Below are 20,241 nucleotides of genomic sequence, written 5' to 3'. Positions count from 1 at the left end.
AGTCTCGGTCGTTGTGTCCTTGGGCAAGACACTTCACCCGTTGCCTACTGGTGGTGGTCGGAGGGCCCGGTGGCGCCAGTGTTCGGCAGCTTCGCCTCTGTCAGTGCGCCCCAGGGTGGCTGTGGCTACAGTGTAGCTTGCCATCACCAGTGTGTGAATGTGTGTGTGAATGGGTGGATGACTGGATGTGTAAAGCGCTTTGGGGTCCTTAGGGACTAGTAAAGTGCTATACAAATACAGGCCATTTACCATTTACCATGTCCCCATTTATAGGGAGTAAGTGGTCAACAGATGCGTTGATAGGAAGGTCCATATCCATCACTGTAACTCTCTGGGAGAAAGATTACAAAATATCAATGCCAAGGAACACTAGCTTAAGATGTAGTAGTTGGTAGTTGGAGCTACAAGCTGTGATTTTTATTTTCAAATCAAAGATCCTAAAGGAATTGGGACGTGTTGTTACTGTCCAAACATAACACAAAGTAAGGGTGGTGATATAGCTTTAAAATGCCGTCCATGCATCCATTCTCTGCCGCTTATCCTTTTCAGGGTTGCCATGGGGCCCCCCCAGCCTATCTCAGCTGTCTTGGGGCGAGAGGCAGGGTACACCCTGGACATGTCGGCAGTCTGTCGCAGGGCTAACACATAGACGCAGACAACCATTCACACTTACATTCAAACCTATGGGAAATTTAGAGTTTCCAAATAACCTATCCCCACTAACTGCATGTCTTTGGACTTAAAGTAATTTAACAATATGTCAAGAAAATCTGCAATGATGATATTTCTGACGATATAAGAGAAATGGTGTTTTATTGATGCTTGTCATCGAGGGTTAAGACACATTTCTTGTTCTCAGACATGCCTGGGCTTGTCTCCTGGTGGCACGCACTAGGAAACATAAACATTTTATATTGCCTTATGACATTTTATGGCACGTTAGAATTTTTACTTTACATTATTGTGGACGATATGATAGGAAACAACCCTTGTGTTCTGTGACAGCTGGGTCTGGACAAACCTTTAGGGCAGCAAGCTCCAGAGGAGGTTTTGCATGTTTGCCCTCTCCCACAAATTAAGTGGGTCTTTATAACTCCAGTCTGCTTTTGTCAAGGGGCTGTTAATAACAACCAGATTTGGAAAACGCTCCACTTGACACGTTGATTATTGCAAATGTATGAAACTGAAGTAATTTTTGCACTGCAGGTTACAATATATACTGAGCCTCTGCAGAATATGCAGTGGCAAGTAAAATAAAATGAATTTATTCATTACCACAGCTAAAATCTATTATGAGGCACTAATCTTAAAATGGAATATGACATTTTACTCTCAAATCAGACTGATACAAATATTCAACTTGAGCAATATCCCCTACAGTTATAAATTACATAGTATAATACAATTCTAGCGTTGAGCGTTCCTGCCCTCACATCTTAAGGGCATAGATATAATTTGCTGTATAAAGAGTGGGAAATTCTTCCCATGTGGTTTGCATATTTTAGGGGAGCTCTTTTCTCATGGAATTACAAGACTGATAAAAGTGTGATGTTATGAATCTTTGTGCGGTTTGCAGATTTTCAGGAACCCTATGCTGTGGTCGTCCTTCTAGAAAAGGATTTAGTTGTGATCGACCTTGCACAAAATGGGTAGGTTCAAAAAATGGTTCATTATCTTGACTTTTGTTTCTTAACCATGGGGTAAACTGCTACTTGGCCCAGTAGTACAGTTTGTCACTGTTGTTTATTATTCCTTTCTTTACTCAACATTTTTAGTCAATGTCCAACATTTGTTGAATTGCAGGTATGCAACACTGTGTTTGACCAGTGCAACTGACACCGGCAGACATATTATTTTTATTTAGACTGACTTGTCACTTGAGTATGTGCGGGCTGTATTTAACAGTTATCCAATATTCGAGAACCCCTATCCTCTGACTATCCACGAGTCTCCTGTGACCTGCTGCGAGTACTTTGCCGACTGCTCTGTGGACCTCATACCTGCACTTTACTCTGTTGGCTCACGGCAGAAACGACAGGGCTACAGCAAAAAGGTACTGCACGTGTTATCATTAGATGCCATTATGTGTCCTTCTTCCTCTGACATCTTAATAGAAAATCACCTGTATAACATATCGTGGGTGAAGAAGAGACTTTGGATTAAGACATAGACTCAAAGGGCAAAGCCTCTTTTTTTTTTTTTCAGATTTGCAGTTTTGCATGGTTGAAAATATTCATTTATTCTGAGGAGACTAAAAGTAGTGCATCCACCATATATGTTTGTGTTTTTGTTACACTTAAATGTTTCAGCAAATATTAATATGTAATACTAGGCAAAGATAACCTCAGTAAATAAAAAAAAAATCAGTTTTTTTTTAAACCAAACCTGGCCTTGTGTGAAAAAGTAATTACCCCTAAACCTAATAAATCCACAGAATATTTTCCCCTAAAATCTTGGAGATTATCAAGATGCGAGACAAGCTTTTGAGTTCTTTTTGGTCAGTACAGATTTTCTCCTTGGGTCTCTCTCATGGATACCATTTTTTGCCAAATCTTTTTTAATTGCTGAATCATGAACTCTGACCTTAGCTGAGGCCTGCAGTTCTTTAGATGTTGTTCTGGGTTCTTTTGTGACCTCCTGGATGAGTTGGCCACTCCTAGGAAGGTTCACCACTGTTCCAAGTTTTCTTTATTTGTGGATAATGGCTCTCATGGCTCGTTTTTTTTACTGGAGTCCCAAAGCTTTAGAAATATCTTTGTAACCTTTTCCAGACTGATAGACGTCAGTGACTTTGTTTTTTGATCTGTTCTTGAGGTTATTTAGATCGAGGCATTATTCGTTGCTTTTTGCGATATTTTAGATGTAATAAAACAAATAAAAAGAAAGAAGCATATACTTAAAATGAAATGAAATACAGCTGCTTTAGTCAAGGTGGTATGTGAGTCTGCGTGAGAAGGAAACTGCTGTGAAGTAAGTGTCGTCATAAAAAGTGCTGCATGTGTGTGAGTGGTAAGTAAGATGAAAAAGGTGCTACTTAAAATGTTTTTAAAGCAAGAAAGTAATGATAGGGGGGGAAAACACTGTAAATTCATAGACATGTTGCTCTCATTGTACAATAAGGAATAAATAAAGGCATACCTATGGTGTGTAAGACAATTTTAGCAGGTCCCTCAGCTGCAAACCAGACAGTAAAAAAGGTTTGAGAGCAATAAAAGAAAAATATATATCAAAAACAATATCAAACCAGTAACTACGCTTAGTTGCATATATAATTATATAAGCTCGGAAAGCACTAGACTCACATGCCCTTTTTTATGTTGCTGTATTAAAACTTATATAACAATAACGGGTTTTAAATTGCTCGTAGCAGAAAAACAAGGAATAAAGTTGCGTCTAAAAATCTATATTATCAGTGGTCATTTGGGAAACACAAAAAGCTTTCAGTGATCAACTAGACACCTCAATATTTTCGCAGCAAGGTCCAGAGCAGGTTATGTTTGAAATCCAGCTTCTGAGTACAGGCCTCGGGTAGACACCACATGCTAAACATCCCTATATTTATATTGCCGCTTTGTCAGCATAGCATGCTGTTGTTAGAAATGAAATCAAAGCATGACTGTGTCTCAGAGAGCTGCTATCACAGCTGTTACTGGTGTCAAATGAGTATTTTGGGGAAACGTCACAGAAAACACAAATTATTAGGAAGTTACTGAACTGTAATTAGAAGTCTGAGACTACAAACAACTAACTGCTGCTCCACATTATTGAATGAGGCACGTTTTGAAATATTTTGATATAAAATGAATTGCAGTAACTCATGAAATAATCATCACAGATTTTTGATGTGATGAACGAAGAAACAGAAATTCCCACAATGCGCCTACATACATAAAGAACAAGAAGGTCACAGGATGAAGGGTAGATTAATACCTCGCTCTACATAATAGGTGAATTTGTCTTAGTCCTCGGAAACATATTTTTTAATGTTTCCATGAAGCCAAATGGACTATATAATAGTGCCGTATTACCTAATGATACTCCCGTCCTCAGTACACCTCCTCTCTCCTCTCATTCTCTTCTCACATCTCTGTATCATTTAAGACAGACCCCCTGCTTTTTCAGCCATTATGTATGCTTATGTTCTTTTCTCCGTTGCCTTGTTCTGGCTTTCTGTCTGAAATGTCAGCATGCACTGACCCAAACTGGCAGCCTAGCTTCTTCCTTTTTTTTTTCCTGTTAAGCACAAGCCTTACTGAGCTGCGGGAGGGTATTCTCACATAAAGATCACCGTGAGTCATCCCGTTGACCTTTGTATGTGTCAACGTGTTCATAGCCAAACCCCCGCTAACACACATGGAGACGCACACCATAATCGCAAGACACGCTGAGAGACGTACACCAAGGACTCGCGCTTGTTTTCCTGCGTGCACTCACACTTGCGCTGGTTTATCATGTCATCTATTTGCACAATCAGTGTGTTCGTTGACACCTTGTTTACTGACATAGTGATTCCTGTACGATCTCATTTACTAAGGTAACGCGTGTGTTGTCTGCTGTCTGTCCAGGAATGGCCCATTAGTGGCGGAAACTGGGGTCAAGGCATACAGAGCTACCCAGAGATCATCATCACTGGGTAAGACACTAATTTCATTAGTGTTATCTTTATTATCCTGCACAATTGCTTTCCCCTCTCCTGCACTGTCAGGTCACCAAGTTTTTATATATTCCCATCATGTGCACTTTGCTCCCATTTGATGCTTATTATCCCTCTCAAAGCTGTCAACAAGGGGGGCCAGCGGTGGGGGGTGGGTGTTTTTTACAGAACACATGCAGGAAAGGAGTGACATTGAGGTATGGGTTAGGCAGTAGGAGGCCCTTGCTCCTCTCCTTCCTCCTTGTCTCTTCTCCCCCATGTGCCACATTATTATTCTGCCCAGGTTTTTTTCCTTCGAAGAGTGCCACAGCCTGCACAGTATTTCTCTCCCTCTCCACTTAGCTGAATTGCCAACAAAACAAAGAAGAAACACAGCCAAATGACATGCATTTTTTTGTGACACCAAATAGGAAATCTGTCAATTATCAATACGAAAGCATTCTTTTATAACACATATTGATGTTACGCCTTTATGTTTGTCTAGAAGCGCTTGGATATTAATGGATTATTGAATTTTTTCTTCTTCTAATGTTTGTTAGTGAGTTGGGAACCCGTGTATGTCTAGAATATATCTCCTCGTTATATCATTAGGACGTCTTGTGATCTGAATTATGTTGATATTGCTTTGGAGCTGTTCAGATGCCCGAATACTTCTGGCTATATATTTATTTCTTACTGTTATAGTTATGAAAAAAAATCACAAATGACAGCGCTGCGCAGAAGGCTTGAGTTGTCTCTAATTACCTCTGCCAAAATGTTTTTGGTAGTGTTTACATGCATGCGTATCGTTCTGTCTCTAAATGTGATAGCTTGAGAAGTTTTGAATAGCTTTGTAGGGGTGTAGAGTGGGGTCATGTGAACAATCTGTTAGATTTGCCCCATATCCACCGAGGTCTTTAAGGTTAACTTAGTGATTTATTTGTCAAAAATTGACAAAAAGCCTTAGAACTTTGAAACTATTTTTCTTACAAGTGTAGTGTGTATTATTAACAAATAGAAACTACTGTATGAAGATTTAAATTATGCTACGTTTCGCCTCTCCTTGAAGGTCAAAAGATTGGTCTGAAGGTCAGAGTGATAAAAATGCAATATAGAACTATTTTTTTTGTTTGTATTGACAGCATGTAGGCATATATGAAATGACATATGGGGATTCTAAATGTTACTACTTTAGTAATGAGAGCTTATTACAGTATATTTCTAACTAACTAGAAATAGCTCATTCTCTTTATGTTGACAATACCTTCTTTAAAAATATAATGCGTTTTGAGAACAACTTGAAAGAATACCCAGATACCAGTATCATTATCTAAATGTTCACTATACAAACAGAAGAAGAAGAAATGTAAGCATCCTTTTAACAGTAGAAGACATTTTATAAAAGTTTTGACTTATTTGATATTTAAGAAGATGTCAGAGTCCCAAAGAATACCTATATGTTATCAATACAAAATAATGGCAGCAACAAACATGTTTTAAATAGCTCTATATAGCATCATTATCACTTTGACCTTCACATCAATCTATTGATGCTTTGGAGATGGTACTGTATTGCATGGTGGATCAAACCATGACATAGGCTTGTCACTTCTTCATTTGCACTCCACTTCACTCCACTTGTCCAGTTTCCTCAGATTTTTCAAGAACACACCGCACACCAAGTTTTCGGGTAATAGCTCTTTGGGAATCAGCTTGTTGGTTTCAAAGAAGAGACGCGTGGCTGATGTAAAGGATTTTTTAAGGGATAAATAACTTCCCTTTCAGTCATTTTACCCTCTAAGTGTATTTTGATTTTCTTACTTCTCATGAGATTTGATTGTAAAAGCTTTACTATGGCAAATTCTGACACATTTTTGTTACCAGGGCTGATATTGTTTTCTTTCCCTGCAAATGTTACAAACTGGCTGGTGTTGTTTGCTCACATAAAAAGTCAAAAGTTATAACTGACATGGTCCTTCATTTGTGTCTGGTTTCACTCCCATGCATTTCCAGGCACGCTGATGGAACTGTGAAGTTCTGGGATGCCTCTGCAAGTAGGTTAAGCTCATAAATTACAAATATAGTTTATTTTATTGACTATTTTATTAGCTTTTAAACAGAAAAAGTCAAAGGACACTTTGAGTTTCAATTTAACTTGGAAGAAAAAGGAGGGAAGTCAAGAAAGAAAGAAAACAGAATGACTTTGAAAATTTAAATGACACTTTGTTTTTTACTCATTCATTTAAGCCTGTAAGAGCGTCTCCTTTAGCATAGGCTTCAATATAGCTGCTCCTCCTGATGTTATTTCTTTCCTCCTTTCTTTCTAGTAATGCTCCAGGTGCTCTATAAACTCAAAACAGCCAAGATATTTGACAGGAACAGGTCTAAGGAGGACAAGGGCAGCACTGAGGTGTCAGATGAAGACCCCTTTGCCATTCAGATCATGGCCTGGTGCCCTGAGAGCCGGATGCTGTGTGTGGCCGGTGTGTCAGCCAATGTTATCATCTACCGCTTCAGTAAGCTGGAAGTAACTACTGAGGTGGTTCAGGTGGGTATCAGTCTTCAGTTTTACCTTTAGCCTCAACTTCCAGGAATTTCATGTTTTTCTTAATCATCTTTTGTAATACGTGGCTTCCTAATACACAAAAAAAGGGATTTACATGAAATGCCCTAACCACTCATTTTAAGGGTGAAAAGCAGATATGGACTGCCCGTCTGCCTGCAATAAATGCCTGTTGTTCACTGGGTGCATTGTCAGAAATATGTTGTAGAGCTGTGGGCTACTATTTGTTTTGTTTTTGGTCCATCAGTTTGCCTCGGAGGAGAACTAAGTTATGAGATACAAAGAGCTGAAGTGAAACCGAGTGTTAAAAACAATGAAGTGTCCACCGCAGCCACTGTTTGTACTTTTCACACTCTCTTCCCTGTTCTTATGTCAAAAACAAGATTATCTGCAAAAAAGTGATTGCAGATGTTTTTTATGTTTCATATTATTTCTTAAAATTGGTAAATAGGCCGTAGTCAACAGGATTTACAAAGCACTGGAGATAAAATTAAGAAATTACCTGTTTTGCGAGTGTTTTTATAACTCTGCGTTATTGTACCTACTCAGTTTTTTACATTATAATCTATCTTGTCCTTTTTGACCACTTAGTGTATCTTTATAGAACTTTCATGACATATTTGTTGTAGTTTCTGTTGCCTTTTTCTCCAGATTTTGGTTAAAAAGGACATTTTTAATATCTAGGATTATTCTTACCTGGATAAATAAAGGATATATAAGTGTGTCTTTACAGCTTGACAGAAATGTTCTTTCTGGCTCAAAATGATTTCATCGTTCATAATATGTCTGACAAATTATCGGCCAAAAGTCATTTACAACACTGCAAATGAAGGCAATCACTTTCTGGCATGGCATCAGCCCACTCGTCAACCAATCTGCATTTGACCGATGCACAGTGTCATCCACATTCGTCTGGCAGTGGTTGGTTTTCGTCGCTCCGAAACCCCTCTCTGTAAGCAAACGGACACAACTGCGGTATTATAAATTAAGCATCAGATGTTGAGGCATATGCACAACCACATGAACTCAAAGATCTTCCTTGTCAAAGGCAGTATGGTTACCATGCCAACAGACAGGGCAGTGAACAAGCAAAGCTAGACCATCATTATGACCTGCTTTGATAGCGATGTAAATGCTAATGGTGGTGTGATGCGAGCGGGTGCTTAATGAAATAAAGAGAAATGCCGTTATTATCTCCGCGTATGCTCACAGCTTCTGTATTAGCGTGAAACTGTGCATATATGCTTTGCTGTTGGTTGTGGTAGCAAAGCAATAAAATAGTGTCTAGCATGAGATTATCTTTCTAGTCCTGGCAACATATTTCTTGTGAACAGTCATTGCTGAGGTGTTGTTGCAGCAGACTTCGCAGTGTTCACTTGTCAATCAAAGCATGTGGGTGGCACTGTGGCGCGTTTAGCTGATGCCCTTTTTGTGTTCAGCACTGTTTGTCCTAAATGCCCAAATGTTTTGTTCTTTCAAACAAACAGCGAGAAGCAATTATGAATTTCAAGTGCCTTGCTTAGGAGCCTCTTAGTAGCTGTTGGAAGAGATTAAAAATCAGCTACGTTCATGTTTGAAAGCTTTGCAGTTTTCTGTGGGTGAATGACAGTAAGCATTGATGCACGCAGAAGAGAAATGTTAGAGCCCTTAGTCCTAAACGCCACATGCTGTAATGTGGATCAGAACGCTACATGCAGCAATGGCGAGCAGTAATTAGGCGAAACAGCCCGTGTTAGGACAAGGTCAAACACCTCTAAATAACCTTGCAGAAATGAAGGTAGTCTCTGAACAAGGGCACTGATCACTCTTCACTCCCACATGTCAGTGGGGCTAATGAGACTGACAGAATGCAAAAGAGAGGAGCTGATGAGTTTGCGTGTGTATCGGTGTGTGTGAATCGTACACGCGTGTCTCTGCGAAGGCGCGGGTTGCAAAGGGGTAGCCTGAAGGAGGACTCAGAAGGAATGAAACATCGCAGTATTGGAGGACCTCTAAGACTCTCAATCTTCCCACACAAACATCAAACACCTCCTTATCATCAAAGTGACTCTGCGATCGCATATGAAAGGCATTTAGCGACACAGTCATCATCTCCTGAGGAATTATTATTTACAATAATGTAGAAGAGGAAGTTTCATGATGTTCCTCGTTTATAATGTGCATGTTAATATGTGCACCTGTGTGTATGTCCTCTCATCCAGTTGCTAGAGGTGCGAATGCAGTACGAGCTGAATGACATAGAGTCTCCAGATGGCGGGGGTGAACAGACATCGGCGCTCCCGACGCCCGGTGCCTCTCCTCAGACAAGCGGCCCACCTTCACACCCTTCCACCAGCAGCAACAACTCTGATGGAGGCAACATACCCTGCCTCAAGTATGAAACACATATATAACTTTAAGGAGAGGGAGAGAGAAGCACTCGCATAAACGCTCATAAGCTGCAGGAGCACTTGCACACATACTCATGCACACAAGAGTCTTGCCTTTTGCCTCAAGCACACTCGAAGCATTCTCAGCCACAGCCTCCCCAACATTCCCCTGCAGCCACTCAATACACAACAGCTTCACAACCGCAGCTGCGCCCCTCGTCATTCTTTTTATGAAACCTTTTTTTTTTGTCTATGGCCTCCTTTCATCCACAGAGTGCGCAGTACTCCATTGAAGCAGTCTCCGGGTTACCAGGTAGATTTGGTGGTCCAGTTAGTGTGGGTGAGTGGAGAGCCTCCTCAGCAGATCACAAGTCTGGCCGTCAATTCCTCCTACGGCCTGTAAGTACACGCAAGCCTTAGCTGAAACTAGAAGCATTTTCTGGGACTTTGCTGGGATTTATGCTATTTATGTTAAGACGCTTAATCTGAAGGTAAAAAGCAACATTAGCAAAGTTAGCGCAAATCAAATTGCAGGCAAAATCGTCACAGATACCGGTGCTGTTCAAGAAGTTACTGCTCAAGTCCTGTCGACACAGTTCAGCAGCTACGGGAATTTAAGAGATTCCACCTGATTTTGGGCTTCAACTACAATGTTTACGTATTCCAAAACAAAATCAAATCTCCTAACTGTAACTTTCCGTTATTCTTGTTTTAAAAACTTTCACCCCTCCTTTTCTTCCCACTTCTTCTTTACTTTGTTGCCAATCCCCAGAGTGGTATTTGGCAACAGTAACGGTCTGGCAGTGGTGGACTACATCCAGAAGACAGTAGTCCTCAACTTGGGGACGGTCGAGCTTTATGGCTCTAATGACCCCTACCAGAGACAGCCCCGGTCGCCAAGAAAGACGCGACAGCCTTCTGGAGGTAATAAAAAGAGAGATTATGGAAGTCAAAAAGAAAAAGATTTTATTCATTTTTCTGAGCATGACAGCTTTTTTTTTTTTTTTTTGCCAGAACAGCTCACCCCACAGTTCTTTAGTTCCCGTTCTAAACTGTAAACTGATGCAAATATGAGAATGAATAAAGTGACGACACGCTTTGAATGCACAATGATGCTCTCTTTCTTGCTTAGTCTACAATGCTGACGCATGATTGAGCGATGACGACCAAATACTCGCTCTCTCTTTGTGCTTCGATTGACTTTCTCTCTTTGTTTATCCGCCTCTCTCTTTCTCTTTGCCTCTCATTCACATACCCACTCTCTCGCAGCCCATCCCTTTTCCACGCATCCCTTCCTTTTTACTATTGTCTACCACGGACAGCGAACGGTATCCTTTCCAGTAAGGACACACTGCCACCACGTGTCAGAAAACAGCAGTGCATGTTTTGATACTGCCGCAACGTCACGACAGTTTCCTGTCCATACTTGAGCAAAAGTTTGATTAATGAATTTAGCAAAGTGTGTCCACGTGGGTTGAGAGATTTTTATGCTGTATGCAAAGCAACCACACATGCAAGTACAGACTCAAAGTACTGTATGTGTAAACATCCGAATGTTCACAAAAAGGCTCACATTAAATACTCGCAGAGCATCTGGTGTCACTAACTGGTGAGCAGTGGGCTGGCACTTGTCAGTGGTTGGCAAGTGTGAGCAGTAATCAGGCATCCAGCTGTGTTGCTCTGCCAATAGGGACTTCTGTCTGCTTGGCTTTCTGCCTCACAGAACAATGTCACACACAAATAAACACACTTATACTCAAACATGCATGCGGGAAAGGGAGGAAGTAGCATTTAAAACTGGATAAAGAAAACTAGAGACCTTGATAGTCTCTGACAGATGGCGGATGAGACTGCACATAGATCCTAGCCAAGGCGACACTAAAATATAAAGTTAAAGAAACATATTTTTTATGCAAGAGCAGAGCAAACAGCCAATTTTTTTTTTTTTTTTGAAAATCCACCTGATTTTTGTTTTAATTATGTCATCTCTCATACAGGTCTTTGTGACATCAATGAAGGCTCGGCTACATCGGAGGACCGCTGCAAGTCGCCTACTTCAGGTAACATATCTTTCAGCTTGTCATTGAAAGAGAGGAGTGGCGAATATAGCAGAAATAACGACCAAACAGTAAAGCAGTCAGAAATATACCTAGAAAACCACTTACGTGTGCTGGGAGGAAGATTAATGTTTCAAAATAGCCTTTACGGTTATTAATGTTGTAATGAAGTTGTTGCTCATCAAACTTGAACTCTAGAAGTTTCTTCTTTTTTGAGTCATTCACGTGTCTGGCTTCATTCAACCTCTTTCTTTAAAAATGCACAGTTTCGGTTAAATATTGCACATTTATGGATTTATAATAGTTTTGCCATATGTCCATGCTTTTTTTTTTTTTTTTACCACTTTGCAGAGCTGAAAAAAGGGGAATACATTATTTATAATCTCACTCTGTATTCTGAAAAACTGGGTTACATAGGCTGTAAATGCATTCGGGGACTGATGGTAGTTCACTGAGGCTGCTCGAAATTATGGGAAAACCAAACTCTGCATTCTGGTAGAGAAACCCATTCATTTACATGAATATTAGTAGGAAAAGGGGCTTCACATATTCCGTAGCACTGAAATTCCATGCTTTTTGATACTCACAAATATATTGCATGCCAAGAGTCTGATTATTTTTAACTTGGATTTCGATTAGGGTGCGTCTTTCAACATTTCCCTGTGTCCGGATGCAGTGTATTGAAGCAGATTCGTCTAAATGTATTGCCAAATTAAGCAGTTTTTGTGTGTATATGACATTTAGACAGCAAACTCAATAGAATGTACTAGAAGAAAAACACAATCCACTTTATGCTGCACTATCCCACCTCTGATTTTAAATATTCAGCCTTTTGATGATCTACTGCTTTGTGATATGCAGGAACAAGATTCCCCGTTGCTCTTTTACTTGCTTCCATCTTAATCTGCGTCATTAGTATTTCATCTGAAGGCGCTTGAAGAGAGAACAGCCTAGGTTTATCTCATTATGGGTAACTTGGCATTACCACGATGAAAATAAGGAGCTTTTTAAAAAGGTCAGACAGAAAACAAATCACAGAGTCTGCTTGCTGCTGTTTCCAGGTATGATGGCTGTCCCAGTCTCTGTGTCTGGTGCCACCAGACTGTGATGTGATACATCTGTCTGCTTTGCTATACTCATGGGACAGGGAGAGAAAAAGAGTGCTTTCCTACAAAACTCTCTTTGTAATCTAGGTTTTAAGTGTGAGCCAGTTTGTTTTAGATTTTTGTTTATTTCCTCTCTCTGTCTCTCTTTGAGTATTTGTGGTATGAATTCTGCAGAGGAATAATGTAACGTTTGTAGGATGGCTTGTTTTAGACTTAAATACAGTGTAAATGTGGATGGCCTGGCTTGATTTATTTCCCAGTTCTTTACATTGTACGAGAATAATTTACATCAGAAGACAGGATGTCTTAGTGAAATCAGTGTTCCTTCAAAAAGAAAGGTGCCATTGACATTACAAGCCAATTTCTGCTCAGAACAAGTAAGCACATCTGTGTTTGGTTGATTATTTCTTTGTTTTCACTATGCTTGGCAGTAAATCTTGGAAAGCCTGTTTATTTCCCCTTAATTGGTGCCACATTTGTAAGGAAAATGCATTTGTGGGTTGAGCAGCAGAGTATGGGTTGTGACTGATCTGGATAGAGCCACAGGGCAACTTTAAGCTGGTGTTCCATAAAACCATTTTGAGTGAGCCTTAGTACAATCTCCAAATTGAGGGCCAACATCCATATAATGGGGGATTTCCAAATGCATTTTCCTTACAAATGTGGCATCACTTAAGGGTAAAAAAACTGCCTCTCCAAGATTTTTTGCCAAGAAGCATTGTTACAACAAAGAAATAGTTGACCAAATAAATATTTACTCCGTTTTTGTGCTAATACACACACGCACTGGGGTAATGGGGTAAAAATGGGTGTTTTTCTAACTGCGCATTTACTCTATTTTACTCCTCCCTCCTCCCCAACACCCTCAAAAGTCTTGATGTCAAACAGCAATCTACACCAATTCTACAATGGAGGTGGTAGAGGAGGTAAGATTGGGCAAAAATGTCTATCAGAGGCTGTTTAGGCAGGAAAAAACGTGGTCTAGATTTGGTGCCCCTGTTTTGTTTCCCTTTTTTTCTTTTTGTGGAGAAAGTGTCTCTGTCTTCCTTTGTCCATACTCACCACAGTGGGAAGAACTAAAGTAGAGAACAGAGAGCTGACGTTCCTCTATACTCCTGGGTTAGCTTCTATTCAACTATCTTTGAAGCCACTTTGTATTTTAACATAAATGAGTATTCTTCATTTGAAATGACAAGATGCTCATATTTGATATTTGAGCACAGAAGAGTAATATACGAAAACTATATTCTAAGGATTCAGAGCTTGTGAAGCAAAAGCTTACCTGGAAGGACGGTGGGACTGCAGTTTTCTTGAGACACCTTACTTGTCAAATATACTGTACATATTGCATGCTACATGTATGTAGCACGAGTGTCATATTGTAAATGTGCCTGCATCTGATACTTGTCCCAACTAATTGTACGAAGTTTGATGATACCATTGAACAGAGAGCAACTCGTCTGTCTGATTTTGTCTTTGTCCAAATTCAGTGTGTGTTGATAAAACTTTGTAAAAGTACATTTAAACTAAGTGAGCAAGTCAAAAAAGAGGATTAGCAAAGGAAGGATTCGGTATCTCATACAAGTGACAGTGAGTAAGTACAATATCCACACCGATCAGCGACAGCATTAAAACCACCTGCACAAATTTCTTTTGGTCATTGTGATGACATAGCAGCCCTGACTCTTTAGTGTCTCACATTTTGACAGTGGAGCCCTCTGTTGATCAGGCTTACTCAGGCACATCCCATGGGTATTGGGAGTTCAACATCTTGGGCTCATTGACATGCTGCTTGAGCTATTGCTGATCACTTTCTGCACTTCTGGGGAGGCCTCTGCCTTTCAGGATCGCTGTTGCCATGTCCAATACGCTTGATTTCCAGCAAAGTGTAGGGTGGGTGAAACATGCCAAAGTAACGTCCACGTGAACATCAGGAGGCAAAGTTTGGGGATTGCTGTCGTCATGTCCGATATACTTGGTCTCTAGCAATGTGAAGGTGGGTGAACCATGCCAAAGTAACGTTCACGTGACTGTTGAGAGCCAGCTTTTCAGAGTACAAGATAATTGTTGTTAACAACGTCTCGTAAATAGTTTTAATGTTGTGGCTGCTTTGTTTGTGCTGGATTATTTGTCTTTGCTTAGCCTGGTCCGGAAACTGATGTTGTCCTCCTGAGTCCTTTTAACACCTGATTATTCACAGTGCAATATTTTTACAATATCCCCAAAACCCACATATGTGAGTTCAGTATTTTAGTTTAGCTTAAAAAAATCTTGATAAAGTCAATAAAATTCCCCCAATTTCCAGCCTACTGTACTAAACAGAAATCAAATCATCTGGATAAATCATGCATGTATGGATAGCATATGCAAGTTTTGGGCTCTAAAAGTTGGTCTACACCTTCATAAGTACCGTAGACGGGCAACAGCAAGATTTTATGTTCTCCACTTACCTTAAAAAATAAAAACAGAAGCATGTACACTAATGATAAAAAGCCAAAATAATCAAATTCAACTCGAATACTTGAAGGTATTACGAATGTTGCAGTTTTTTTTAAAGGAACTTGTATGGATTTCTTTATGAATTGTTTCTGGCAGTTTAAATTGCAAGACAGTCATAACTCTATTACCTGAATGTCTCATTTTATCGTCCTTCTTCTTTTTCCTACAGACAGAGAAAATAATATTTAGGACTTTCATTCACTGCTATTTATATTCACTCTTCTGAAAGATGGAATGCTTTACAAACTAGTACTGAAAGTATATAACCAGCAGCAGGTTTAACCATCCTTTTCACTATGTTTTCTTCCATCTCTGGTTCATTTTTTGTTTCTTGTTACTTCCTTCTTCTTGCTGCATGCTCCTTTGGCATGAAGGTCCTGAATGGCCGTGCAGTTTTGACGTGTGTCTTACCTGTCCTGTCTTTCAGGGCATTGTGCAAACAGACGTCACCTCTTTTGTTTAGTCTGTAACAGCATGCCTCTGTGATACAGAGGGTCGTCTCTTAATCCTTATGCAGTGTCTCCTCCTGTCTAAAGCATTTTGGCTCTCCTATTCTATAAAACAATCCCTTGGCACTTGTTCAACAGTCTTCTGTCATTTTGGTGTATTTCAGGTGTGTGCACAGTCCTAGTCCAATGCTAGATTAACTAGCTTTGCATGGCATCGTGTGTTAGCTTAGACATGTGTTTGTAAAGAGGGATGTTCTCTTTTTTCCAGCAAAGATGTCACGGAAATTAAGCTTGCCTACTGAGCTAAAGCCAGACTTGGGTAAGCCTTGACTTCGTGTCTCCAAACAATTTGTATGAAATGCAATATACTTTTCTCGCTCTGACTGGACTCCATCACTTTCCATTAGTCCAGTTTTTTTTCTGGTTATTAGTCTCAAAATTGGCAAGCTGTGCAACTGTTCTCTTTAGTTTGCATGCATCAAAAGTAGCACTGATCTGAACTGAATTAAAATGATTGAACTCAATCAAATTGTTGGAAATGAACCCTTGCTCACACTTCTTTTGACCATGGTGGGGGTTAAAGCAGAGGTCAGTGGTGCTAAGCTAAACTTTTTACACCCCATCTCACTCTAAAGCTTTGTGTAACTTTTGCAGCTTTTCTTTTCTCTTGTGTGTTTTTCATGGCTTTCTTTTCTCTGTCTGATTGGTCCTTCAAAAATAAAATAAAATAAAATAAAATAATATCAATACAACTTTTTTTCTGTACAACCTTCTTCCCAAACATGGAATATTGTTAGGTTTCATGGGTTTAAAATAAGATATTCACCTGTATGCTTGTTTAATGATCTCAGTGTTATGCACATTTAACTTTCGTAATGTGCCAAACAGCTGGTTTATTTTATAGTAATAAAATTGTGTTAAATTGATGGCTCTTGTATAATGTAAGGGAACTGCAGTGATGTTAAATCATCAACAAATAGGTCTTAAATGATGCTGCTCTGTTAAAAAAGGCAATTCAACTTATGAGATCTGTTTTTCCTAGAAAGACAACACCACTAACTATTTACTTTTATTTTGCCACTAGCTGTTAAAAGTGCGAGTCGACTTTCTTTCTCTCAATTTCCAGTATCTACATTATCAGTACTAAAATCAATCATTTATAAACAAATAACAATGCTATTACTGGTATGCCTTGCATTTGCTTTGAAAAGTGTAAATCCATTTGCATTTAACTTCCAAACTCTTTCTTTTAAGGCAGTAAGAAGCTAGTGATTGTTATGTTTCTATTTTTTTCATTATTTATTTATTTATTTTTAGCATATTTTGTGCCAACTTCTCCATTGTCTGTCTTGCAATAATACTTTTTTGCAGGTGCTTTACCTCTCTGTTTTTTCTCCTTACTGTCCTCCTGTCTGTATGCCCGCCGCGGGGTGCCAACCCATTAGACCACCGGGACAACTCTTTCAGCCGCTCACGCTCGTCCAGTGTCACCAGCATCGATAAGGAAGCACGAGAGGCCATCAGCTCATTCCACTTCTGTGAGACTTTCGCTCGGAAGGGGGACAGCACTTTGACACCCTGCCTGTATGTGGGCACCTCCCTGGGAACTGTCCTGGTTCTGGCTCTCACATTGCCACCTGCTGGAGAGCAACGGCAACTGCAGCCAGTTATCCTTTCACCTGCCGGTGGGTAAAGCAATCTCAGATGGGAGGGAGGGAGGGAAATTAGAGTGTGAGAGTTTTTTTTGTTTGTTTTAACGGCAATAAAGACCAAACTTGGCAACCCACTCTGTAAATTTTAAGGAAAAACAGTACACAATGATTTTTAAATGTTTAAGTGAAAATGGACCAAAAATGGTACACATAAATACAGTATGACCAATTTATCTCTGCTAATAGGCTGCATACCAGAGGCTTTTATGGTGGCTTTAATCAAACCATTACTTTAAAGTAGGCATTTTAGTCATTTATTTACTAATTACTGACCTTATGACTAATTCCAAGAGTTCTTAAAATAGTTGTTTTAAATATACGGTGTGATCCTATGCAGATCATTGGATTATACTGTTTATCATGTGTATATTTTAGATTTTTCCTGTTTCTCAAAGAAACGAATTTCATATATTGTTCTACTTCTGTGTGTAAGTTTTTAGGCCTGCCTCTTCTTCTTCTTTTGTCCTCTACTTGTCCTCTACTAAACTGCAGGAGTGTCTTAAAGATATAAAGAATATGAAGGCCTTGATAACTTGTAATTTCCTATCGATATATTCAGTCAAAACTTTAGTTTTTGTATTTAAAAATCTGAGGCAGCCAGTGTCTAGCCTGATACTTATTTTGAATGGCATTATCTCGGCGTCCATCACTGAACTTTGGAGTCATTTTTCACCAGAACACACTAAGCATTTCCAAAATGCAGCAGTCCTCTGGAAATATAATGTTCCAATAGATTTTTTTTTCCTCCTGTTCACCAGGTATGTTGGTACGGCTGAAGGGAAGCATCTTGCGGATGGCCTTTATAGACTCCACGGGTTCTCAGCTGCCATCTGCATATGAGCCTTGGTATGAACCCAACGTTACAGCAGACGGCGAAGAAAGAGAAAAAGTCCGTAAGCGCCGGCCCGTCTCGGTGTCCCCTTCCACCTCCCAGGACCTCAGTGAGAGCCAGTATGCTGTAGTGTGTTCAGAGAAACAGGCCAAAGTCATTGCCCTTCCTTCCCAGTCCTGCATCTATAAACACAGTATCACAGAGACCTCCTTCATCTTACGGGCAGATGTGGTGCAGATGAACCAAGGCATGTGCGTGGCTTGTTTCTGTGCCAACGGCCACATCATGACCCTCAGGTAAGGCTACATCTAAAGTCAGGCAATGTTTCAACCAATACATGCAGTTAGAATTAAGAATGTTTGCTCTGCCCTCTATCATGCATGTCATGTCTATATATTTATATACATGAACTGGAATTGACTTAACAAAAGAAGCAGGAGAGCAAATAATTTTGCTCATATTTGTCCTTGTTGCAAAGACACTCCACACAAAATCCATAAACTGTGTACAGCGAAAGCTGCCATATGGTAAGAAAGAGGACAGGTACACACAAAAATTGGGGTCATAATTTAATTTGGTCATAATTTGCACCTGTTCATCGAAATCCAGAGGTTTTTTTTTATAGTATACAGACTTTAATTAGTTCAGATCTTAAGTTCAGATTTTTTACTTAGAATCTGGACTTTGATTTTAGAAATAACATTTTTTTCCCGACTGAATTTTCAGAATTCGAACTTTAATCTCAGCATTCTTACTTTTTTTCACACTTTGGACTTCATTTTTAGAATTCAGACTTTGTGTCATAATACAGGCTCTTTCTGGACTATGTTAAAAGCAAGGATAAAGTGCCAAACACCAGGCAATGCTGGACATTTTATTAGGTACTCTTTGCTTTTACTGGTTTGGAAAAGCGTTTGCCTTTAGAACTTCCTTAATTATTCATGTCCTAGATTCAGCAAGATGCTGGAAACATTCCATCTTAAGAGCTTTTGGTTTTGGTCCATATTGGAATTGGCATCGCACAGTTTGACCAGATTTGTCGGCTACACATTTATGACGTGAATCTCTCATTACACCGTTCATTGTCATGTTCAAGAAACTAGTCTGGTGACTTGAGCTTTGTGACAGGGTGTGTAATTCTGCTGGAAGGAAACAACAGAAGATGGTTACACTGTGTTCATAAAGAGATGAACATGGTCAGCAGCAATGGTCAGGCAGGCTGTAGCATTTCAGTAATGCTCAGTTGGTACTTAGGGGTCAAAAGTGTGCCAAAAATGATCCCCACACTATTACGCCCCCACCATCAGTCTGAAACATTGATATAAAGCACGATGGATCCGTGCATTCATGTTGTTTATGCCAACACCTGATCCTACCATCTGAATGTCGCAGCAGAAATCATGACTCGTCAGACCAGGCAACAATTTCCAGCCTTTCATTGTTCAGTTTTGGGCTACAAAATATAGCCTTGGTTTCTTGTTCTCAGCTGACAGGATTGACATCCAGTGTGGTCTTCTGCTACTGTAACCCATCTGCTTCAAGTTCAGCGTGTTGTACATTCAGAGATCTTTCTCTGCGTAACTTATTTATAACCAGAGTTTGTGTTTTTTGGTTTTTGCAAGTTACTCTTTCCTTCCTGTCAACTCAGACGACTGCTGATCTTGGGTTATTGTCTAGTTTCGTCTGTCCGGCAAAATCTCACTAGATCAGCAGTTTCTGAAATATTCAGACCAGCCAATCTGACACCTTTTTTCCCATTCTGATGCTCAGATTGTATTTCAGCAGGTCTGACTGTCTATGGGTTTGCTGCACATCTTGGCTGATGAGTTATTTGCCTTAACAAAATAGTACACCTAACAAAATGGACGTTGAGTTAGAAATAATTAGAGTTCAGAGTAGGTCAGAAACTTTATTGATATTGTTTCTGTGCCTCCCATACAGTGTGCCAGGACTGAGACCGCTCATGGATGTGAACTACCTACCTTTGACAGACATGCGGATAGCCAGGACTTTCTGCTTTA

The 20,241-nt window shown here is 39.8% G+C and overlaps 1 protein-coding gene across 5 annotated transcripts in view; it reads left to right on the top strand.

Moving 5' to 3' along the window:
* The window catches only part of stxbp5a (syntaxin binding protein 5a (tomosyn)), a 101,181-nt gene that overhangs the window by 77,511 nt on the left and 3,429 nt on the right, over window positions 1-20,241 (top strand). The window contains exons 12-25 of one of the 5 annotated variants that reach the window (XM_013911210.1): window positions 1,577-1,649; window positions 1,906-2,053; window positions 4,566-4,633; window positions 6,647-6,687; window positions 6,961-7,181; window positions 9,398-9,570; window positions 9,839-9,964; window positions 10,338-10,489; window positions 11,563-11,625; window positions 13,601-13,654; window positions 15,945-15,995; window positions 17,080-17,361; window positions 18,147-18,516; window positions 20,162-20,227. In XM_013911210.1, the coding sequence (XP_013766664.1) occupies window positions 1,577-1,649; window positions 1,906-2,053; window positions 4,566-4,633; window positions 6,647-6,687; window positions 6,961-7,181; window positions 9,398-9,570; window positions 9,839-9,964; window positions 10,338-10,489; window positions 11,563-11,625; window positions 13,601-13,654; window positions 15,945-15,995; window positions 17,080-17,361; window positions 18,147-18,516; window positions 20,162-20,227 (1,888 nt within the window). The remainder of the gene's footprint in view (window positions 1-1,576; window positions 1,650-1,905; window positions 2,054-4,565; window positions 4,634-6,646; window positions 6,688-6,960; window positions 7,182-9,397; window positions 9,571-9,838; window positions 9,965-10,337; window positions 10,490-11,562; window positions 11,626-13,600; window positions 13,655-15,944; window positions 15,996-17,079; window positions 17,362-18,146; window positions 18,517-20,161; window positions 20,228-20,241) is intronic. The other 4 variants (XM_013911211.1, XM_013911214.1, XM_013911213.1 and 1 more) reach the window with 4 other exon arrangements.

This window comes from Pundamilia nyererei, unplaced genomic scaffold (genome assembly GCF_000239375.1).
Source record: "Pundamilia nyererei isolate P.nyererei 1_Seehausen unplaced genomic scaffold, PunNye1.0 scaffold00058, whole genome shotgun sequence".
Classification (NCBI taxonomy): domain Eukaryota; kingdom Metazoa; phylum Chordata; class Actinopteri; order Cichliformes; family Cichlidae; genus Pundamilia; species Pundamilia nyererei.
Note: the sequence above shows the minus strand (reverse complement) of the source record. Positions and strands in the feature narration are given on the sequence as shown.